At 51.5% G+C, this 17,435-nt stretch overlaps 1 protein-coding gene across 5 annotated transcripts in view; it reads right to left on the bottom strand.

Moving 5' to 3' along the window:
* Nucleotides 1-469: 469 nt before the first annotated feature.
* Pak6 (p21 (RAC1) activated kinase 6) overlaps nt 470-17,435 on the bottom strand; it is a 33,117-nt gene continuing 16,151 nt past the window's right edge. For 2 of the 5 annotated variants that reach the window (XM_021192682.2, XM_021192683.2), the window contains 8 exons: nt 7,677-7,885; nt 6,342-6,998; nt 4,555-5,052; nt 4,280-4,413; nt 3,872-3,998; nt 3,652-3,777; nt 2,934-3,068; nt 470-2,072 (listed from right to left, as the gene is read on the bottom strand). In XM_021192682.2, coding sequence (XP_021048341.1) covers nt 1,905-2,072; nt 2,934-3,068; nt 3,652-3,777; nt 3,872-3,998; nt 4,280-4,413; nt 4,555-5,052; nt 6,342-6,998; nt 7,677-7,880 — 2,049 coding nt within the window. In that variant the 5' untranslated portion in view covers nt 7,881-7,885 and the 3' untranslated portion in view covers nt 470-1,904. Of the gene's footprint in view, nt 2,073-2,933; nt 3,069-3,651; nt 3,778-3,871; nt 3,999-4,279; nt 4,414-4,554; nt 5,053-6,341; nt 6,999-7,676; nt 7,921-7,978; nt 8,132-17,435 lie in introns of those variants that run through there. The other 3 variants (XM_029536833.1, XM_029536834.1, XM_029536832.1) reach the window with 2 other exon arrangements.

Raw genomic sequence — 17,435 nt, 5'->3', positions numbered from 1 at the left:
GGAACTCACTCTGTAGACCAGGCTGGCTTCGAACTCAGAAATCCACCTGCCTCTGCCTCCCGAGTGCTGGGATTAAAGGCGTGCACCACCACGCCCGGCGAGTCCTCCAGTTTTAAGAAATGAACATGGGCTGCTTTCAGGGAACTTTCTATGGGTAGCCTGAAGACCAGGAGAATGGAGAAACCAACCTTGAATGAGGTCAGGCTCTGTGGCCTCAGGTTGCCAGAGCCCTCCCCCACACCTCCACCTGATGACTCCTCAAAAGGCTCCGCTCTTTGCCCTTTCTTCCAGCCCCAGGGCCTTCTACTTCCGGGCTCCCCTTCCTCGGCCCTCATTCTAGGTGTCCAAGCCAAAGAAGCTGTGTGATTTGTGGACTCAAGTAACCACAGAGGAGCCCTACCAGGCACCCACTCGAAGGGCATCCAGTTCCAAGCCTGGCTCCAGTCCCAGAGAATGAAAAACCCAAAGGTTCGAACATTTAGTTTAATTTAAAACAGGCACAAGTGCAAACAAGTCACAAAAATGTCTAGGGAAGGATGCTTGTGTGTTTTAAAACTCTGACCCTTAAAAAAAAAAAGACCTTGCAATTTCTTTGCCCTAATGCAGGTCATCAGGGAACAGAGGAGTCTAAAAATATTATCTGGATAGGGTCCAGACACTGGAGTTCTTCCTTGGCATTCCCTGTCTCACAACAGCCAGGAAGGTGGGAAAGGAGGGAGGTCGAGGAAGCAGGTAAGTGTCAGGACAGCCTGGGCAGCAGGCTCACAGAGGAGGTGCCCATCCCTTGGCATGAGGGACCCCCTCCCGGAGGTGGTTCACCTTTCTGTCCCAGCCCAGGGTTCTGAAGAGGAGGGGTCCCTGATCTGGCTACTGAGAAATTGCTGACAGGTAAAACCAAGTTTATTCCCTTACTATCCCTGCCTCAGTATGGGAGAAACTCAGAAACTTCCAGGACCCCCAGCATGTGTTAGACTTGACATACACACACCCCTTCCCCGTTTAGGTAATAACATGAGACTTGAGAGGCAGAAAGCCAGGTCCAAAAAGCAGATTCCTTCAGAATGGAGCTTGGTAGAAAAGAGGTGGGCAGCTCTTCTGAGGCTCTCTGTGTGAAACTGGAAGGACCTGGGCCATTGGGGTGTGTGTGTGTGTGTGAGAGAGAGAGAGAGAGAGAGAGAGAGAGAGAGAGAGAGAGAGAGAGAGAGAGAGAGAGAGAGAGAGTGTGTTCTCTACATCCTGGACAATGGGACCACGTTTACTGCCAACCCCACTCTCTCTCTCAGAAGATTCCCCCCTTGCTGCTCTCCTGGCCCACACACAGGCGATTCACAGTTCTGTAGAGGCTTTCTAGGGAGAGGCAATGCCAGGGAACAGACAGGAAACAGGTGCAAGTGGGGCTTCCAGAAGTCAGACCAGAGGAGGAAGGATTCAGGCAACGAAATCCCTCCCCGTGGCCCTCCGGGACTCCAGGGTTTGAAGCTTCAGTTGAGAGTAGCAAGTGTCCATGTGGAGATGGAGCATGCACCGTCTTGGTGGCCCCTGGGTCACTGTGGACACTGCCTTTAAAAATCCGCAGCAGCCTGCCGGCTTTGCTGGCTTGCGGCCAAGAAGAGCACCACTCTCCGTGTTTCTTAGAAACATCCCTGTGCAAATAACAAAGGGCCAAACCTGCAGAAGGGGTCACTGTCATCCCAAAGGCAACTGGGACTCTGGGGAGTGAGACCAAGGGGGGCAGGTCCGGCCTGGCCCAGCGGGCAAAAGGGCAGGAGGGAAGGGGTGGAGCTTCACATTCAATCTTTGGAGAGAACACTGAGAGGGCAAGGCGGGTAGGCCCTGCCAATGGAACGGCTGCCCAGTGTCCTTTGCCTGTGGGCACAGGTGGCGGATGCACCCTGGGTGCGGGCTCAGCAGGTGGAAGTCTGCTTGCGGTAGAGCTGTATCAGAGGCACCAGACACTCAGGCAGCCCCGTCTGCAGCAGGAAGGGGTGATCCAGGAGCTCCTGGGCCGTGGCTCTCTCTTGGGGTTCCCGTACCAGCATCCGATCCAGGAAGTCTCGCAGCACTGGAGAGACCTGTGGAACAGAGCCGTGAGGGGAAGCCGTGGCTCAGTCACTTCTCGGCAGCCTGACTGCTGGGCCCCCACTAGCTCACACCTCATCCTCTCTGCTTTCTTACTTCCTGGTTCCTCCCAGGCTCACTGATGGTTGGCTTAGGAGGCAGGAGAAGGAGGCCAGTTCACCTGTTATGAGAGCAGCAGAGCAATGAATGGGATGAGGATGTCTGGAAGTCTGGGTGGCTGGGTTCCACACACGGCCCACTCCCCCTACCTGCTTCTCGGGGCTCTTGGCTTTCAGGCTCTGCAGCTCTGCGAAAGGGGCATGGAACTGGCATCAGCGATCCAGTTCCTCATCTACCGGGCTGCCTGGGGATGCTACAGAAGGCCGCCCCCCTAGAGCAGTTAACTAACTAACAGGTGCTCTTTGAGACCTGCTCATCTCAGGCTTCGCAGGGCAGTCTCCATGGACCAAACTGTCTTAGAGCCTGTTAGAAACTGGGCATCAATCCTCTGGGGGCATTTTTTAGCTTTGGCCACTAGGTGGCAGTACCATTTAGCTGTCTGTGCTGTGGCAATCTGGCAGCAGGGGAATGGATTCATTTGGCGGGAGAGAGTTAATTATAATAAGTATAGATACTGGTTCTAAGGCACAAACAGTGGCTCAGCTATGGTCGAGATGTGTCAAACAGGAGGACAAGCCCAATCATGTGATGGCACTGTGTTAGTATGGGCCCCAGACAGGTAGTATGGAAGGATTTGTACTCTGGACATATATATTCTTCTGATTCCATGGCTCCAGGTCCCTGTCCTCCTGTCTCAGGAGAAATGGGCTTGGGAGTATGAAGTTGGGGAGCTCACACCTAACACAATAACTGACCTTGTAAGAGTTCTTTAGCTTGGGTGGGGCGCTGTCCCGGAGCCTCTTCATGGCTTGCACTGGGGAGTCGCTGAAGTAGGGGGGTTCTCCATCCACCATCTCCATCACCATGATGCCCAGAGACCAGATATCCACCTGTGGGAGAATAGCCCTGACTCTGCTGCTGGGCTGTAGCTCTTGGTGGCAGTGTGTTGGATGAAGCATCTTGTCTCCTGCCAGGGGCCCTAGTGTGGCTGCCTCCTTCCCTCACCCCTTGGTCCGATGCCCTATGCTCAGCCCCCTTTTGTATGAGTGGCCAGTGGCCATAGAAACCACCCTTATGGAGAACACTGGCCATAAGCAAGTGCCAAAGAGAACAGTGTGTGGCAGGGCCTGCTGCATAGTGAAGTCCAGGTGAGAGTGACTCCATCTAAAAGGGGAGGCAGGTCTGGGTGCAGCGGTGCAGCCCTTCAGTCCTTCAGTCCTAGCATTTAGAAGGCAGGGGCAGGCATATTTCTGTGAATTAGAGGCCAGTCTGATCTACATAGTGAGTCCCAGGAAATCTAGGACATGGAGAGACCCTGTCTCAAAAGGGAGACAGGGAATAGGTATCGATTAGGTGGAGAGCTCAGAACTGGGGTAATTAGTAGTGGAAATACTTAACATGGGCAAGACAGAGGAGCTACGTGGTCCTAAGCCTGGAGACCCGGGGGCTGGGGAGGGGGGAGGGAATCCTTACCTCAGTAGCGTACAGGGATCTGGAGATCACCTCAGGAGCCATCCAGTATGGAGTTCCTACGAGGGACTTTCTCTTGGGGACATCTTTGCTTATCTGAGCACAGAACCCAAAGTCTGAGAGCTTCACCTGGAGTTGAAAAGGTAGTAGGTGGAGACCAGGAAGAGAAGCGGCACCAGAGGGAATGGGCTGGGCAGCCGAGCCACGGAAAGGGTGGACCTACCCTGCCATCAAGGGTCAGCAGGATGGAATCACTCTTGATGTCCCGGTGGATGACACCCTGGGCGTGCAGGTAAGCCAAGGCCTGAAGCACAGATTCACACACAGTGGCAATCTGCTCCTCATTCAGTCTGGACAGGGAAGGCAAGCCACCATGGGAGAGCCATGTGATCAGCATGGCTGGCCTGGGGAGAGAGGGGTCCCCGGCAAAGGGACCACAGCTCCCAGGCAGCAGACTCAGCAGGCTGCAACCCCGCAGTACACTTTTTCTTACCCATTTTTTTCTAAGACCATAGAGTCTCGGTTACCCCAAATAGGCAAGAATCTGTCCTGTTGGCCAGAGGCAACTGATCGCCACGTCTAAGCAGTGGTGGGATGGCCTTCCCTCCACCCAGCCCTTTCAGATGCCCACCTGACTTGGGAGATGATGTCTGTGAGGGCCCCGCCCTGCAGGAACTCCATCAACACCCACAGCTCCTCTCCTACCAGGTAACTCTTGTACATCTCCACCACATTGAGGTGCTGGTAGTCACGCATGATCACCACCTGAGGGCAGAGAGAGGCCTGAGTACCTGGCACAGTACCCATGGTCAGGCCACCCTGCTCTCCTGCCAAGTTGGCCCCACATGTCATGTGAGCCTCATTGAACACTTCTACTGCCCTGCGGGCATCCCGCCAGGTCCCCACCTCATTAAAGAGCAGTTCCCTGCGTTGCTGCTTTCTGAGGTCCATCATCTTGACTGCTACCTGGCGACCTGAGTGCTTCTCCCGGGCCAGACACACAATGCCCGTGGAGCCCTCCCCAATCTTCACATAGCTGTCCAGCAGCAGCCGAGGGTCACCCTGGTCCACCACCATCCTGAGCGCAGCCTTGAACTGTTCATGGGTCACAATGCCCGTGTCTTCGCCACCCAGGGCCCCCTTGGCCACTGTGGGGTCCTGGGGCAGGTAGAGATTGCTGGTGCTGATCTGAGCATGCCGGGTTCGGGGGGAGCCTGCTGGAGAAGACCGGCCTGGAAGTGGACCAGCGGCTGGGGCTGTGCGGAGGGACTTCTGGGGGCTGCTGGTATCTGAGGTGGTCAGAGGACTGAAGGTCCCCATGGGCTGCTCTGAGGGCAAAGACTGGGCCTTGGCTACCAGGTTTGAAGAGGAGTCTTTTTGTGGTGGTCGGAAAGCAGAATTGGGCTGCGAAGACAAGAGGCAATATTGGGTGCATTAAGGAACATTTGAGACAAGCTTCCTAAAGGCAGGGTTGGCTGCTGTGGCCTGGACACTAGCAGGGCCACCCAGGACTTCAGATTAAATTGAGAAAGCAAACAATGAAGCTGAACCTGACCAGAGCAGCAGATGTATCCCCTAACCCCCAGGGGACAGGCGCAAGAGCATCTCTTTATACCCACTCTCTGCTCCCAGGGGAGACAGAGACAGTAAGTCCCCCCACCCCCCACCCCCGGGGTCCTCCAGCTGTGTATTTCTTCCTGGGCAGCTGACAAGCAGGCCTCAGGGAGACAGATTTCTCAGGGAAGCTGGGTCGGAGGCTCCTGGTGTAAGTGGAGGGGGCCCTGGGCGAGAGACAGTGGGTAGCTGTGACTGGCTCCCAGAACCAAGACAGGGAAGAAACCATGGCTGCCGGTGTAGCAGCGCTCTCGTGAGGCTGTGTATCTAGGAGGTTAGGCTCTTGGCTAAAGAACCCTTGGAGAAAGAAGTGGGGGGCTACTCTCAGAGCCTCAGTTGGGGGCGACACAGAGGAAAGACAGCCCATCCCTGAAGGCTGGTGAAGCCCTCTCTTATCTGAGCCTTCCTGCCAGTGCTGGAGCAAAAGGAGCCCACCCTTCACCACCCCTTCAGGGATCTTGTATTTTTAAAAGGCACATGAAGAGGGACCCTCCAGGGGCTACACAGAAGGCTGCCTAGGGTGCCCCTAATCTACCCCAGGGGCAGATGTCTGCACTCACTAGGTTTTGCACACAGCCACAGCACTGAACCCTCTCAAGGAGATCTCCTGGAGCTGCCACTTTAGGTTTGCTCAGGTGCCCCAAATCTTGGTTCTGCCAAAGGCTTGCCAGCTCTATGCTATTCCCAGACTTTGAGGACTCACTCTAAGCAAGTCCAGAGCCTTGCTGGGGGTCTGCAAGTACACAGGGATAGTTGAAGGAAGATTCTGTCAAGCCCCTAGTGTACTTGCAGACCCCCAGCAAGGTATCTCTGTTTAGCCCTGGCTGTCCTGGAACTCACTTTGTAGACCAGGCTGGCCTCGAACTCAGAAATCTGCCTGCCTCTGCATCCCGAGTGCTGGGATTAAAGGTGTGCACCACCACGCCCGGCTGATTTCCCACATTCTTATCCTTATCCAGCAAGTGGGGAGGGCCCCACTAGGCTTGGCATCTCTAATACTTATCGGCCTATGGATGTCGCTAGGTGTGCTTCCTTGTCCTCCTTAGAGAGACCCCAGGAGGAAGCCCCAGGTCATATACCTTGTTCTGTGGCAGAGGGACCGGCTTGCTGCTGCTTGTCGCGCCTGTGGCAGGAGTGGACAGGAACATGCTTCGGAAGAGCCGGTGCTTGAGGCTGCTCTCCTGGTTCTTAGGGCTAGGGCTGCCTTCTCCACCCGGCCTGCCAATGGCCGAGCCCACCAGGCAGGACTGTGGCCGGGCCTCTTCAGAGCTATGCTTGGCAACCTTCACCCCACGCCTCCCTGTGGCCATAGGGGGTGAGGTACCAGGTGGGGAGCTCTGCAGGCAGGCACCCAGCTGCTGCAGACAGCGTTGTGAGGCACCCTGGAACTCAGCAGGGCCCAGTGACTGCGCCTTGGCAGCCATCCCATTGGGCAGGGCCTGCGGGCTCTGTGGTTCTGGCCAGGGCACCTGCCTGTGACCTGCTGGTGTGCCCCCATCGCAGCTGAGGTAGAGGCCGTGGGGATCAGTGCGCTCCGACTGAGGGCTTTGGAGGTACATATCAGGGTCAGCAGCCCACTGATCATCTCCCAGCAGCCCCAGGGACTGTGCCCGCCGCCGGCTGGTGGGGCTGCGTCCACGCAGGGTGTTGGAGCTGATAACTGACAACTTCTGAATGTCGTTGAGCAGCCCCGAGATGTAGCCCTCCGTGGGCACTGAGCTGCCCCGTACCACCGTCTGTGGAGGAAGACAAAAGAGTGTGGAGGAACGGCCCCTTCGTGGCAGGTGGCGGCTCGAGCCTCCCACCCACACACCTCCACTATCACCGCCCACGTGTTCGGGTTTGAGATATTCACCTCTGTTCACAGTGAGTCTATAAGGACATGGGGAGAAAGCCCTGGTCGCAGGGCAGATAGGTAAGCGGCCGCATGAAAAGTGGGTGGGTCAGCTGAGCCCAGGGAGCTGGCGAACCAGGAGAGACACTTCAGACTGTAGAACTTCCAGTGGTCCTCAGAGAGACCCCTTCACCCCCCTCCACTATGACAAGTCTCCTGACCTCAACTCCCAACCAACTCTTAAATCTCCTCATGTGACCCCTGGTCTGTGACAGCTGCAACTCCTCTGGGGCTACAGGTCCAAGTGGTGGATGAGTTAGTTTTGATGGTTTGGGGAGTATTTTTTTAAGACAGGGCCTCACCCTGTAGCCCAGGCTAGTCCTCCAACTCCTAGCAATATGGCTGCCTCAGACTGTCAAGCGTTGGGTTATAATGGAGAGCCCCCACACCCAGCTTAAAGTTCTCCCCAGGTAGGAAGGCTGATTAATAGAGAACCGAGACAGGAGACTTGATTCTGCTGCTGCCCCTGTGGAGTGGGAGAGGCTGAACGTGGCTGCAAGCCTGTCCTCCTTATCCTTACCTTCATGGGCTGCAACTGCACCCGTGTGATTCGAGAAGGATCCACCACAGGCTTGGGCCGCCTCAGAGTATCCAGAATGTTCTGCCATTGTGGGGGCAGACCCACGAACTTGCCTTCCTTGGGGTCGAAGGAGGTGTGGACACGATGCTGGAAGTTCTGCGGGGCTGATATCTCGGGACGTTTCTTCTTTTTCTTACGGAACATGGTGCCTGCAAGAGGGTTAGCTGAGCAGGTCCCAGGGACCCTGGGGTGGCTCAGTGGGCACTGGCTATCAGGTTCAGGCCTATGGGTATCTCTCTTACATAACTACTCTATCCCAGAGGCTTCTCTTTCTCTCTTCTGGACTTCCTTGGGGGAAATGGCTGGCTCCCAGCAGAGCAGTTGTAGAAACAACAAAGGTGCTATAATAAATAGATAAATAAATAAATAGTCACATAGACTACAAGCAAGGAAAAGAGGTGTCCACCTTATTGCTTGTGCCAAGTTGCCTGCCAAGGAGTGCTTTTATGAAACCCAAAGCCCATTGCAAGTATCAATCCACACTGAAGAATTACAAAATAGCAGACTTGTTCTCTGAAGCTGGTATGAACTTGTCTCCTCGGCCAAATAAGAATTCAAGAAAAGTCTGAACCAATCTCACTTAAGAACATACACATGTAGCCGGGTGTGGTGGCGCACGCCTTTAATCCCAGCACTCGGGAGGCAGAGGCAGGCGAATTTCTGAGTTTGAGGCCAGCCTGGTCTACAAAGTGAGTTCCAGGACAGCCAGGGCTATACAGAAAAACACTGTCTTGAAAAACAAAACAAAACAAAAAAAAAAGAACATACACATGTGCCAGGCATGGTGTTATATGGCTGTAATCCCAGTTCCTGGGAAGTTGTGGCAGGGGGATTGCTGTGAGTTTGAGGATAACTTGAACTATATTACAAGACCCTGTCTAAACTGCGATACCCCTCCCCCCACAAATGACCATGGATGTGAAAGTCTAAACAAAACTAGCAAACTGAATCAAATGATTTGTTAAAAAATTTCATCACGAGCCGGGCGTGGTGGCGCATGCCTTTAATCCCAGCACTTGGGAGGCAGAGGCAGGCGGATTTCTGAGTTCGAGGCCAGCCTTACAGAGTGAGTTCCAGGACAGCCAGGGCTATACAGAGCCTGTTTTTGAAACCCTGTCTCAAAAAAAAAATTTTTTTTTTCATCACGGTCAACTCTTGTTTGCTGCTGACTGACTAATAGAAACCCTGTTAAAGCAACACACGTGAGCAAGAGGCCCAACAGCCAGTTTAAGTACTGATGCCCAGGCCGAATGGCTACCATGTGACTTGGCAATGCCAAAAGGGTCCGCCTTACAAGTGTGCACTTTGCATTAATTCTGAAAAGGGCTGAGCCAAAGGGTCAGCCTTGAATAGGCACAGGGTAGATAACTTACAGGTCAAGTTCTCCACAAAAAGGCAGAGAGTCCACTTAACCACTTTTTGTAGATTTGAATCTTATCCTAGGACACTTCACAAAATGTAGTCAAGCCTGCACCCCTCACCTTGCTGATCTGGGGTTAGCATGAGGCTCTACTGAACTCTGTCAATGGGAATGGTGTAGACTTGGAAGGGTAATATGAGTAGATCTGAGAGGGGGATGGTAACCTAGAGGGTAGAGGGGCTTCCAAAGCGCTGTCCTGGTCACTCTTAGGGACCAGGCTTGACTAAGCATACTGATAAACCTTACTTGAGTGCCTTTGAACATTTCAGAAATGGAATGAATCAATATGTCTCTGGCTCTGAATAGGGTCTTACTGTGTTTCCCTGAGGGTTGTCCCTCTGCCTCTGTCTCTGGAGTGGCTGGGACTCCGAATGCACTGCCTTATAGAGCTTGCACTGTTTCTCCTTGGGAAGGTTTGGCCCAAGCAGGGCCGTTGCCATCTCTGACTGCTCTCCTTCCAGAGAGTTTTCCCCCATTGCTTTGGCAGGTTCTGGAGAGGATGCAGGCAATAGTCCCACCAAAAAAGGCAGAAGGATCACCACTTCCTCACCAGGAAGTTGCTATGAGTAAGGCAGTGGAATCCACGGCACACCTCCTAGATCAGCAGACTCTAATATTCCCTAAGGGCAGAGCTGCGGCTCCAGAACCCCAAGACTGAAGACTTTACACTGAAATGCATCACTGAGTTGCTGAGTGCCTCCACCCTAAAGAGGAGTGACTTGAGGCAGTTACCCAAGCAGCCTGAGCCTCTGTGCTCCTTACCCGGCCATCTAGTGGTGTTTGTGGAAGAAGCTCACAAGGTTAGGGAGGGCGAGCGACAGATTCCCAACAGACTCTGGCTGGCTCTCTAGTTGTATTCTTTTTCACCTTGTGCCTATGCTTGGGTCTTCAGACACTGACACTTGGGTAGATTTGGGTCTGGGAGTGATGCCGGAGTTCTTTCCTCTCTCATTTCCTTCTCAAGGGGTCATGGCTAAAAACTCTAGGTTCCGGGACACAGACACGATACTTCGAAGCCTCTTTGGACCACTTGGCCTCTGCTTCTTGCTTCGGTCAGCAGGGCCAGTCTCCATAGCCTCTCAGGCAGACCCTCCCTCTGGATTGTTAGCAGACTTTGTGGGCTAGTTTTATGTCCACTCGACATAAGCCAGAGTCATCTGAAAGGAGGGAACTGCCATTGAGAAAGTGCCTCCGGAAGATCTGACTGTAGAGCATTTTTTCAATGATTGTCGGGGAGGACCCGGCCCCTTGTGGTTAGTTCCATCCCTGGGCTGGGGGTCCTGGGTTCTGTGAGAGCAGGCTGAGTCTGCAATGAGGAGTAAGTCAGTAAGTAGCACTCCTCAGTGGCCTCTGCACCAGCTTCTGCCCTGACTTCCTAAGGCACCAGCTTCTGCCCTAACAGTCACAGGCTGTTAGCAGGAAGGGAGAAGCTGAATTAACCCTTTCCTCCCCAACTTGCTTTTGATTACATTGTTTCACCACAGCAATAGAAATCCTGACTAAGACACAGATCTGCTTGCTCCCTCGGTAGCTGGGAAATCTTCTAGAGGTGCAAATCCATCTAGAGCCACAGAACTGCCTGAGGCCTTCCTCTGAGGACCCTGATTTCTTCACCTCCTCCATGCCCACCAAGAGATCAGCTCTTGGCTCTTTGCACAGGAATCCATGGGGAGGGAAGGCTGCTGTGTCAAGTGGTGTCAGGGACCCTAATACCTTCCTTCCAGAGTTCACCCTAACAGCTATCCCTTGACAGGATCCTCCCCAGAGGCAGCAGAGGGATCTGGGGAAACCTGCCAGCCAGGGGTTGGGGGCTAACAGAGTGGTCAGTGGGGATCAGATTGAGATTTAAGAAATCGGGCAACTACGGGGCTGTGGTGGCGCACGCCTTTAATCCCAGCACTTGGGAGGCAAAGGCAGGCGAATATCTGAGTTCGAGGCCAGCCTGGTCTACAGAGTGAGTTCCAGGACAGCCAGGGCTACACAGAGAAACCCTGTCTTGAAAAAACAAACAAACAAACAAACAAACAAAAGAAAGAAAGAAAGAAAGAAAGAAAGAAAGAAAGAAAAAGAAAAGAAAAGAAAAGAAAAGAAAAGAAAAGAAAAGAAAAGAAAAGAAAAGAAAAGAAAAGAAAAAAGAAATCAGGCAACCATTTAAACAATGGGAAATCTGACTTACAGGAAGGCCACTAGGGCTCATCCAAAACATGGTCAGGACAACTGTGCTTGGGACAGCGTGTTTATGAGAGTGGAAAAGTCAGAAGAATCTGCAACAACCAAATTAATTTAGAAAGTTCTCAATTCAAGGTCAACATAAGTAAAAGTTAATTGAATTTCAATATAAAATGAAATAAAGCTGTGCATAGTAGCTCACACCTGTAATACCAGGTGAGCCAAGAGGACCAGGAATTCAAGGCCAGCCTGGGCTAGAGAGCATGTTGGAAGAAGAGGAGGAAGAGGAGGAGGAGGAGGAGGAGGGCGATGACAATGAGGGCAACAACAATGATGACGACTGGAGAGATGGCTCAGTGGTTAAGAGTAATTACTGCTCTTACAGAAGACCTGAGTTTGGTTCCCAGCACCCACATGGCAGCTCACAGTCACCTGGAACTTCAGTTCCAGTGGATCTGACACCCTCTTCTGACCTCTGCAGGCTGATATACAGAGCACATACATACACGTGCAAAATAAAATAAAGATAAATTTTAAAAGAGAGAAATGAAATGGCATTATTTATCATCTAACATTAAAATAAAAAAGGAATAAATTTCTTCATATTTAAAGCTATAAAACATCATTAGAGGTATTAAAGAATGCTCGTCTGTTGAGGAGTTCACACTGTGAAGATGTCAGTTACTCCCAAGTCAACCTACAGACTTATTTCAGGCTCAGCATATTTCTTGTGGCAGAAACTGACACACTGATTCTAAAATGTGCAGGGAAACAGAGAGCCAGGAATAGCTGCAGCAATCCGAGAGAACAAAGTTGGAGGACTATACTAAATATATATCGAGGTTTACCATAAAGCTAGCGTGATTAATATGCTGTAGAAACAGCACAGGACTGACAAACAGAGCAACGGGACAGAAGCAAAAATCCAGAAATAGACCCACTCAGATGAGGTCACTTGATTTATGGCAAAGGTGACATTGCTGTATGGTAGGAATAGATGATCTTTTCTGTAGCTGAATGTAGCTGAAGCAATTAAATATCCATGGGGTGTGTGTGGGGGGGGGAAATGAAGCTGAAGAAATGAGCTCTTGACATACCCTTAAATTAAATAAAGACAAATCATAACCCACATGTGAAAGGGAAAATCATAAAACTGATGGCAGGTGTGTGTGTGTGTGTGTGTGTGTATATACAGTCTGGCTGTCCCCTCCTCATTCCCCTATATGTGATGACTATATTGGGCCCAAGTTTGATGGTTTCTTCTGGAATTGCTGACATGATGGGCCCCAAACCTGTCTGTGTTCATGGATCCCAGAGGCAAATTAAAACACCAAGGTTTTCTTTGTCTAAAGAGGAATAGGGGATCATTACTTAAAGTTTCACCTCTGCCATTGGCCAGTGCAATAGGAAGGAAATACATAAAGATAATCACTAAGTTTAACTGGTGGGACAGTGGGGCTTTCCTCCTATGCCACCTCCCTATTCTTCTAAGGAAAACAACCTGTTTTTTAGATAGGATTTTTACAACATTTGTAGCTTTTCTCTGGATACTTTGTGTCTTTTTTTTTCTTTATATATATGATGAGTACATTGTAGCTGTCTTTAGATACACCAGAAGAGGACCTTGGATCCCATTACAGATGGTTGTGAGTCACCATGTAGTTTCTGGGAATTGAACTCAGGACCTCTGAAAGAGCAGTCAGTGCTCTTAACTGCTGAGCCATCTCTCCAACACCCCTTCTCCACTCTTGTTCTACTCTTTCAACTCCCTCATATTAGACAAGAGAGAAAAAAAGGATAGAGAGGGAAGAAAAGAGATCCCTGAATAAAGTCAGGGGTCAGAAAGGGGGTGACGTTATCATTAGACTACTTCCTGCTAATCAGGGGCATCGAATTCCATGGGGCAAGTTTGATCTTCGCTGTCAGGATATCTAATTTCTTCTTCTTGTTGTAGTTTCTTCTTTGTACACAACCACTTAACAAACTACAACCACTAACAACCAACAACATCCCCCCAACATCCCACCTATTGGCCCTAGCTTTTGTACACCTCCTGAGAAGTCCCCAGAATTCCGAACATTACACTACCTCAGAAACTATCTGCTACCGGCAAGATCACACCCCTGCTAAAGCACAAGACAAATCATAGTCAGCTGCTGTAGACAACTGGAAGCAGTCCCACATCCACACCTGGGATTAAAACAAAAACATTATTATAATATTTCTGTGCCTTTTTTTTTTTTAAGAAACCAAAGTTCCAAATTTGTCATTATAGATGTAGCCCAGGCTGGCCTTCTATTAATCCTTCTGCTTCACACTCGCAAGTGCTGGAGTTAAAGGAAGGAGTGGATCACCACACCCAGATAACAAGGTTTTTATCTATTTTGTAATGGTTTATTTTTTATACATGTGCATGTACCTGTGCGTAGGTGTGTGCATATGAGTGCAGGCTCCCTCAGAGGATAGAAGTGGGTGTAAGACTCCTTGGAAGTGGAGTTACAGACAGTTGTGTGCCACCCGACTGACCTGGGTGCTTGGAACCAAATTGCAGGAGCAGAACATGCTCTAACCACTGAGCCATCTCTCCAGACCTCAAAATACTTTTAAATGGAAGAGTGATCCATGAGAGCCAGTGTTGCCCAGGCTCCATGAGTGAGGCAGGATATCCATGTCCTCTGCCAAGGACAGCTGCTTAGTCAGAGGTCTCCAACTTGGCATCTAGGCCCTCCTTCCCACAGAGTTCCAAGAGCGCCGAGAGGGCAGTCGCTGCACTTGCCCCCGTGCTGGGGTGTTCAATCAAATCAGGCTACACCAGTCTTCAAATGTCACCCACCGCTCTATTCATCCAATGAGGAGCTAGTGCCAAAGAGGAGCAGGGCAGGGGTTTCCTCCCAAACCATCCGTTCCCTTCTGCCTAGGCTGAGAAAGAGGGTGTGGCCTCAGACCTGATGTAGAAATGGCAGACCCCAGGCTAGGCGTGCACTATGCTTTCAACAATACCTCCCAGCTCTCTGACCCATAATTGGATCAGAGCAGGGTGCCCAGTGCCAGGAGGGCTGACTCCAGCCAACACCAGTTAGAGGAGGAGGCTCTTCTGGCGGGGAGCCTAGCAGAAAGAACGTAGCAGTTCCTGGCAGACACTTTCTGGGCGAAGTGCTGCCATATGCAGTAAACCCCGGAGAGGTGCTGGTGTGACATTCGGGGAGCCACAGGCCTGGGGTCACTGAGAGAGGGATTGGAGTCCAAGGAGGTTTGAAGACTCGGGAGACTCAAAAAAGGCCAGAGCTGTTGTTGAGGCTCTGTCAGTCTTTTCCTGAGGGCTAGCAGCGCTGCAAGGGAGCAGTCATCTCTCATCATCTAGATAAAGAGGCTCAGGAGGAGAGAGTCTGCCCCAGATCACAGACACAGGAAGTGACCATGTATGTGTAGGGTGGGGGTGGGGACTAAACCCAAATCAGATTGCATGAGCCCGGCTCTAGGCCTATGCCCACCTATGCACAGTGAGCAGTGCTGTCCCTATGCCCACCTATGCACAGTGAGCAATGCTCTGCTAAGGATCTTCCTCTTGGAAGTCTTCACCAGCAGGGAACAACAGGGTCTAGCTAATGACCCAATGAAAACCAATGGAAGTCTAAAGTTGGGGAGATGGGGCCTTCTCTCTCCACCTGACCTGGGGCTTGTCTGAGCCCAGGTAAGCAGAGCCATCCTGACTTGTAAGTTACCCCCTACTTTATATGGAACCAGAATGTTCTGTACTGTGTAAGGGGTGGGCAAAATGTTTTTAAAAGGTTTCACTAGGGACCGTGATGTCGAGGATCTGGCATATGTTAAAAACAAAGCCCCTGGAGATGGCATCCATAGACTTGGCTCACAGGGAGGTGGGCAGGGTGGTGTCTGATGTCCCTGTGATGCCATAGGGGCAGGGAAAACAGTTCAAGCATCCACGTGGAGGAGGAGAGGGTAGCTTTCAAACTGCTGCTCCCGGAGGAGACAAGACAACACGGCCAGCTCCTTACAGATCCCAGACAGAGCTATAGAGGCCCAAGATGGACAGAAACTTTACAGCACAGCCCTTGGGGTATATATACATCTGCTATTTGAGAGTCACCTTTGCATCCTATCTTGAATCAATATCAGTTGTTCTCCTAACCTGCCAGCCTCGCTTTCACCAGGAGTGAATGTCTAGTATGGTCATCCACCTTACCCTGCCACACCTGGCATTGGGTGACTTTACATTTCTGCACTTTGAATGCCTTTCAAGGAACCACTGAAGGGATTCAGGGAAGGGACCACAGGCTGAGAACAGTTGAGAGTGGAAGGGGTTGTGCAGCTCCTGGGAAGGGGACTGGAGTAGGTTAGATTAAGTTACTTACACAAGCAAGTTCTGAGATACAGGAAAGAGGCTGGGAAACACAGAACAGTGAGTGACAGACACACCCAGCTCAGGTGCTGGTGACATAGTGGGGAGTGACGGTTCGGTTTCCTCACAAGAAGGCTCTGGCCACGCTTCTCAGAGCTCATGTCTAGGGCCCTAAGGCTCAGCAGGAAGCTTGGAGTCTATGGCCTTGACCTAATCTTTAGGTCTCATCTTTTGTATCCATTGTGATCGGAGAAATTCTTTCCCTTTGGCCAGTCTCTTCAGGCACAGCGAAAGAGAAGAACAGCCTGTTCTTACTAAGGGAGCTGTTGGAGTGGTTTATAACAAGAATCCCCCAGGTTTGAAGGGCCAGGCTCTAGGCCGAGCACCTCGAATTCAAGATCTGTATTCGCTGGTCTGAGGAGTCCTCTTCGCTTTCCATCACAGAGGTGAGGAATGAGGCGGCCACACAAACCAAATTACTCGCCCGAGGATAGCAGCAAGAAAAGACCGGGTCTGTTGAGACCTGAGGCAAATCGGGCTGCAGTTGATGGTCAGGACCCCACCCCACTCAAGTGGTATTTCCCAAGATTTCTTGAAGAAGGGTCTACTTACTTCAAAATCAGACTGCAAGACAGAGGCAACCTTCCTAGATTCTACAGAGCTTAGAAATGTACCCATTTTTGCTACTACCGAGGCCCCGTGTGGCCTGTGGAGGCCCCATTCCGTGTGAGCTTCCTTGAAACTCACCTTGGGTCCATCACCCCACCCCTCTAGGAGGAACGACAGTCCTCCTCAGCTCCGTGACTGAAAAATTTCTGGGGACAGAAGATGGCTTCAATTGTCTTGTTGGTCAGGGAGGTTTTCCTTAACCTTGACTCTCTGGAGTTTGCCTAAATATCAAATTATACCATGTACTATGCACCAGCCTCACTCCTAGTCTGTACTCCCTGGTAAATGAGACTTCACTTTGGGGAAAGGTGAGCTTGCTTCTTTCAAACAGACGCTGGTTACCCTGCCCCAGAGGATGAGATGCCCACTCCATGAAGCCTCTGACCTATCCTTCTGCCTCTGCCCGGATTTCCATCCCCGTGGTATTCCCAAGAGGAGTCCGGCTACAGTCGGCTTAAACATGTTCAGCAGCAAGGAGCTCCTGTCCCTGGCCAGGGCCTGTGTGGACCTCTTACTGCTCACCCTCCGCTAGGCTCCGGGCCTGCTCTGTTTCCTCTCTACATGCCCTGAGAGTCAGGGAAGGTGGTACTCCAGCTTCCTATTCTGATTTCCCAAACCACACTAGGAGAAAGTTTCACCTGCTTTTGGCTCAGTTGCTACCTCCAGACTCAAGCTGTGGCCCTCTGGTGGCTTTGTATAGCTCCATAGGGACATGGTACAGTAGTGCAGAAGGCCCCAGAAAGCTGAGCAGGACACAGAGGTTCTGTTATCACACTTGTATGACCCAGAGAGAAGAAGTGGGACTACATCTTCCTACCATTCCCACACCACAGGCCGCAGAGAACCCCAAGGGAGAGATAACAGGGCTGTTGTTTAAAAGAATACAATGCTGAAGCTCATTCAGTAGCTAATGTCAACACTCCTGCGGAATGAGAGGTTGAGGAGCAGGCTAGCCAGCTCAGGACAGTCAATATTGACTTGGGCTTTGCCTGGCCCAGTTCCAGACCATTCTAACAGTGCTTGGTCCAGCAGCTGCCCACACTAGCCCAGCTCTCCGACCTCTGTGTGCTGTGCCTAGAGT

The sequence above is a fragment of the Mus pahari genome, chromosome 3 (assembly GCF_900095145.1).
Source record: "Mus pahari chromosome 3, PAHARI_EIJ_v1.1, whole genome shotgun sequence".
NCBI lineage: Eukaryota > Metazoa > Chordata > Mammalia > Rodentia > Muridae > Mus > Mus pahari.
Note: the sequence above shows the minus strand (reverse complement) of the source record. Positions and strands in the feature narration are given on the sequence as shown.